Here is a 5,978-nt window from a genome sequence, read left to right as displayed (position 1 = left end):
ATTGCTAAACACGCCAACATTGATGGCGTTTTTTATTTAAATACGCCAACCAAGTGGGCGTGTTACACTTAATTGTAAAACGCCGACCGTGTTGGCGTTTTTACTTAACCCATAGATGGAACAATTAACAAAGTGGATACATTTTCGTTATTCTAGTTGTAGACTCCCCAACGGATCTGATTTTCTCCTTCTACTCTGGCTAATCACATTACAAAATCCAATCCCTAAAACTTCAATTCATATCATTACCACATTTATCAATTTATAAAATCCACCCACATTTTATCTCATACTACTAATTTATACAATTTCATGTGGAGTACCCTTCGATCAAATAAAAATGTCTTGACACTAGATTAAAGAATGTTTTATTTTATGTGTTAAATGAAGAGAGAAAATATAATTTTTATATTTATGTTAGAGTATACTTTTTAAAAAAAAATATGACATCTTGGATATAACTTCCTATAGAGAAAGACATATAATTTTTCCCAAATAATCCATCGGTTCATACAACTAGAAACATTCATATTAATGAAAGTATATTTTCAATAATAATATACTCATGTCAACTCAAACAATACTTATCACAAATATAGCACATTAATTTATAGCTAGCTTATTATTTTTATCATTTTGTTTCATCAATCAACAAAATATATACTTTCATATAATCATAACACTTTGAATAATTTAAGCACGCATATATCCTTTAAATTTTGGATCATAATTTTCGGATTTCGGATCAAATCGATTATAGTTTAGACAAATTTCAGATTGGTACGGATCAGAAATATTATAAATTGAAAAATATGAAATTTGAAATTTATTGTAACTTTAGTAGGCATTCCTATCATTCATTTATTTTTTAGCATTTAAATTTTCATGCATTACTAATCAAATGGTGTATGTTAAATGTTACTAAATACTAACTCCATCACCAAAGAGTATGAATATGTGGTTCGGCACGAGTTTTAATTCATAGTTGAAAAAGTAAGAGAAAATAGAAAGAAATTTTTTTTAAAGTATTCTTAGTGGAGAATATGTCTCACCTCATTAAAGAGTTTCAAAAATTAGGAAGTTCATACCTTTTAGGGACAGACTAAAAATGAAATAGTTTATACTTTTCAGGAGGGAGGGAGTATGATTTTATATTTAACTTTAACAGTATTTTTTCTGAATAAAATTATTAGAAAGTTTATAAATCTATATATGGTTAGTTAAAACTTTATTTTAGGCCAAGAAGAAATGAATTTTAGATTTTTTTAGTTTGGATCGGATTTCATAATTTGGTTTTTTAATTTTTAATTTTTAAATTTGAACTTGCGGATAATTCAGTTCGGATCAGATTTTTTTTTTAAAGTTCAATTTTTCAAATCGAATTTGCCTAAATCTAAATCTGATCCAAAATTACGTTTTTTTACTCATTCCTTAATTTTCAAATCGAATTACATCGAAGTGTTGCAATTACATATCTACCCCTAATTCACTGCCAAAAATACATTATCATCCTCAATTCAAATTAGGGTTTTACCTTCCTCTCAGTATCACATCCCCTTCTCTATCTACACAATCAGAGTTCTCTGCTGAGCAATCCCTTAATTACAATCTGCAGAGAATTCTAAATTTTCACTCGTAGGTTTGGAAAATGACGACGATTGTCCCCACATCGGAAGAAGATCCCGCTCTCTCCGTCGTGCGGTTCGTTGCCGAGCTGTCGTGGGCCGATGCTGGCCCAGAGGTAACTACGTGCCTCTTAATTCGCTCGCGAAACAGTTTATGGAGGTTTTCATATGTTCGTAGAGAAGTTTCAGTAAAAAATTCCATTTTTGTGAAACTTTGCTGAAAATATTTGTGACATAACAAGTGAGATTAAATCCTTAGGCTTATTTTTTCGTTTACTGTTTGGGAGTTGCTGTAATTACTACGACTAGATGAGGTAGCCAATTATTTTTTTAAAGTACTTTTTTTTAATAATGATAGGTAGCAGAGGGACATGTTAGTAGATTGTTGGTGGAGGCGCAAGAATGTTTAATACAAGAGAGGTGGTTGGATTTGGCTTCTTTGATTCTTGCTTCTGCTGATATCATTTTCTCTAAGGCTTCTGAGAAAGGTAAGCACTGTATTTAATTTGTTGTTTTAAGTAATCTCAAATCTTTCATCACGTAACTCGGGAGCTTGAAATTATATAATTTTGCAACTGGAAACGATGACACAATATTTAGATTTCCTTTCTTTTCCTCTTTAAAGGAGTTCAACTGACTTAGATATGTTTCACCAATTTGATGTACTTTCGTTTGAAATCTTATATGGAATCAGCCATCCCATATTTTTGGCTTTAACTCGATTACTAGAAGGTTCACATGATATGTGAACTCAGCATTCTCTATCCAAAAAGTTACACGTATGGTGATGCTGGCTGGGCAGGTTTCTGAATTTTTTTGTTGTTCTGTCACAGACCTTGAATGCATTTACACTGTTATTTGCCACCTTGTAAAGAAGCCTGAGAGTCTCGATCAAGTGCATGAGATAGCAGAACTTATAGCCACAAAGGTTACTCAACAGCCTAATGACAAACCTGGTCTGCGGTTGAAGATGTAATACACTGAAAGCCTAAGTCCTTGAGGCTACTCAGTTTCATAAATTCTGACATTTCTCTTTTGTTTTCTTTTAGCTTGTTTAACCTCTACAACCTATTGGAGAACCCATATAGCCAGTTCTTTGTCTATATGAAGGCCCTCAACTTAGCAATCAGTGGGAAGGTCACTGAACATGCTGTACCATCTTTTAAGAAGATGGATGACTTCCTATCAGAATGGAATCTTGGAACCAAGGATAAGAGAGACCTCTTTCTCACAGTTGCAAATGTTTTGAAGGACAGCAAGAGGTGAGCATGTCTATATGTTTATGCATGTGATGTGATGAGGCTGAAGATACAGAAACTAGTTGCTGAGTTCTATAATTCCTTTCATGATTATGCACTTTCAGCTCAACAAAAGAGTCTTTTGACTACCTCATCAAGTATCTTGAAACTTTTTCTGGTGCTGATGCATTGGCTTTGGCTGAAGCTAAGGAAGAAGCTGTTCGTGCTGTTGTTGAATTTGTTAAGTCACCTGACATGTTTCAGGTAATGCGTTGAATTATTTTCAGTTGAGCAGAGAAGAGCACCTTGGTCTTGGTTTTTAAAAATATTTAACTTATCTAATTCATTATATATTCTTGTATTTGTAAGGGTTTTATATTACTGTTGAAGTTTCCAACAGGGGCCATATAGAAGTTTATTTGCAAAATTTCTGTTGAATCATAAACTGTGAACTTGATTCCTCCGTGCATGGTGAAAACTCAACCTAGCTAGCTAAATAGTACTAGGAGATGTAGTTCTGTGCATTATTTCAGGACCTATTTCTTCAAAATGCCTCTACTAGTTCTTGATTCTTTTTCGCTTTTCTGCTTTTTGGTAGTGGGGAAAAGTGAGTGGTTAGACTTGTGATTGTGTGGTGTTCTGGAAGCTTGCTTTCAGAAAGTTGTGATCGGTTTTTTCCGTCATGGATTGATTTTTCTATATTCCTGTCCCAGGGTGACTTATTAGATATTCCTGCAATAGCTCAACTGGAGAAAGACAGTACATATGCGCCGGTGTACCAACTTCTGGATATCGTTCTTACTAAGAGGCTCAATGCATATCTGGATTTCCAAACATCAAATTCAGATTTGTTGAATAGCCATGGTTTGCCACTCTTTTATTCTTTGAGATAATGATTGTAATCTCTGTTGTATATCTATAAAATGGCTTGCCACTTGCGGGACATAAAACAGGTCTTGTGCATGAAGATTGTGTTTCTAAGATGAGATTAATATCCTTAGTAGATCTCAGTACCAATGAATCTGATCAAATTTCCTACTCCTTAATCAAGGAAACCCTCCAGGTAATGTTATTTATCATATTTGTATAAGATGCTGTTTCAACTCAACAAATTACATCTGATGTATTATGATAATATGATGTTTGTTTTCTTCTAGATCGAGGACAGTGAAGTTGAGCCGTGGGTTGTCAAGGCAATTACAGCTAAGCTTTTAGATTGCAGAATTGATCAAATTAACCAAGTAGTTATTGTAAAGTACGATTCGATTCCAGTTTAATATCTCTTTGAGCTGCCTTATGGTAAACCATATATGATTCCAACCGTTCTTCTATTTTACTTCAGCCGTTGCTCAAAGCGTGTTTTTGGACTTCACGAATGGCAATCCCTTCGATCGAAGCTTACAGCTTGGAGGGTACTGAATCTTGAACAATTACTTCTAGCACGTCATAAAGGATAGGATATATGTTTATGACAGCTGTTTCTGCGATTCTATCTACTAAATCTTTTTGTGATTGTAGCTCCCGAAAAAAGTTGCTACAGCTGACCTATTGCGCTCATAGTATATTTTAATTTCTTGCAGGGAAACATGGCTAATGTAATGAGCACCATTCAAGCAAACAAGATCGTTGACGATGGCACCCAGGCAGTGCAGGGACTGACAATTCGTTGAGAGTACTCTTTGCTATTATCTTCTGCGGCTGTAAGTCTGTTGTACGGCTCCAAAGCTCCTAGCTATTTTTACAATCTTTGACAACAGGGTTGCTCGTGTTAAAGAGTTGGCAATCTCACCTTTTTTTTGTTTGCCGAAATTGATACTACAGATCTGCTCCAATTTTGTTTTTTGATAGCTACATTAATTGTATTAACGTCCATTCCATGAGTTTATTTTGCACGAATATTATGATTTGTTTTCGATGGAAATGCTTCGGGTTCCATTTATTCTCCACTTCATTGCTCTTACATTTGATGAAAACTAGAGTTCACGTAGTTTTGGACTTTGGTGAATGACTTTATATCTGTTATTAATCCTGCCATCTCATCAGCTGTCTTATTTAATACTAGTAACAAAGTAATTAGATACACAATTATACAGATCGTGTCTGCAGAATCCCATCATCTTGGCCATTCTATTGCTATGAAGCATTTCTTGAGAAGGTTGGTATTGTAACCATATTCGGATTTATTTGTTTCATAGTATTGAATAAGACTTTTTTGATTGGCATATCATTTAGGCCATGTTTGGTTGCCTATGGGAAAATAATTTGATTCCTTAAATTTTAAATTCTGGTGTTTGTTTCGGTTTTAATCAAACTGAGAAAGTAATCAGAATCCCGGAATAAGGAAAGTTAGTATAACTTTCCAGGATTCTGAATCTTAACTTTTCTTAGGTATTCTTTTTCTCAGTTTTAATGCAATATAGTGTAGTTTTATTATCATTATATTAATTAATGTTTTAAAAATAATTTAAATTATAAATCATACTTAAATTCAGTATAATAAATATTATAATTAAAATTATCATAATTATAACTGTATTATTATAGTATTATTTATATATAATTGTTATTAACATAATAGTAATTAATAATTTATTAAATTATTAAAATATAATTATATAATATAAATCATACAATAATATACACTAATTATTATTTTATAAATTAATAATAAAATCGTACTGAAATTTTAAATTATAAAATTTAAAAATTATATCTTTAAATATTTTAGTTATAATAATAATTATATATATGTGGAGTGATCAATTGCTAACTCATCATTTAATTGCTAACTATAACTAATTTAAAATCATAGGATTTTAGAAATCTTGTGATCTACAATTTACTATGCGTAATTTCATTTTTTATTTTTTAATATTAAAAAGATAATAGCAACTATCAAATTTAGGGTTTAGAAACACAATGTCAATACAGTATATGAAATACATCAACACAAAGACATGACAATGTCAATACAATTTCATATTGACATAGTAGAAGCATTGTATTGACATATTATGTGTCGTTTATTGATATAAAACTGTTAACGAAATTTATGAAAATTTTCGAAATTTTTTCAAATTTTGACATCGGAACATATGCAAGTGAGATCTCATTA

General features: G+C 32.1%; 1 protein-coding gene across 1 annotated transcript; it reads left to right on the top strand.

Annotated features, from left to right (window-relative positions):
* Nucleotides 1-1,533: 1,533 nt before the first annotated feature.
* On the top strand, nucleotides 1,534-4,784 carry LOC121742544 (eukaryotic translation initiation factor 3 subunit M-like). Its single transcript, XM_042135706.1, has 10 exons — nucleotides 1,534-1,741; nucleotides 1,984-2,113; nucleotides 2,459-2,597; nucleotides 2,675-2,887; nucleotides 2,989-3,127; nucleotides 3,577-3,727; nucleotides 3,817-3,926; nucleotides 4,021-4,118; nucleotides 4,206-4,275; nucleotides 4,444-4,784. The coding sequence occupies exons 1-10, from the start codon at nucleotides 1,649-1,651 to the stop codon at nucleotides 4,531-4,533; spliced, it is 1,233 nt and encodes a 410-aa protein (XP_041991640.1). The 5' UTR covers nucleotides 1,534-1,648; the 3' UTR covers nucleotides 4,534-4,784.
* Nucleotides 4,785-5,978: the final 1,194 nt, after the last annotated feature.

This window comes from Salvia splendens, chromosome 7 (assembly GCF_004379255.2).
Source record: "Salvia splendens isolate huo1 chromosome 7, SspV2, whole genome shotgun sequence".
In the NCBI taxonomy this organism is placed as follows: Eukaryota; Viridiplantae; Streptophyta; class Magnoliopsida; order Lamiales; family Lamiaceae; genus Salvia; species Salvia splendens.
Note: the sequence above shows the minus strand (reverse complement) of the source record. Positions and strands in the feature narration are given on the sequence as shown.

What these genes read in the sequence shown, in the direction of transcription:
- LOC121742544 (XM_042135706.1), top strand. Translation starts at nt 1,649, where the DNA reads ATGACGACGATTGTCCCCACATCGGAAGAAGATCCCGCTCTCTCCGTC. An exon ending in CTCTAAGGCTTCTGAGAAAG is followed by an intron (nt 2,114 to 2,458) that starts GTAAGCACTGTA and finishes GTTCTGTCACAG; the next exon opens with ACCTTGAATGCATTTACACT. An exon ending in TAATCAAGGAAACCCTCCAG is followed by an intron (nt 3,927 to 4,020) that starts GTAATGTTATTT and finishes GTTTTCTTCTAG; the next exon opens with ATCGAGGACAGTGAAGTTGA.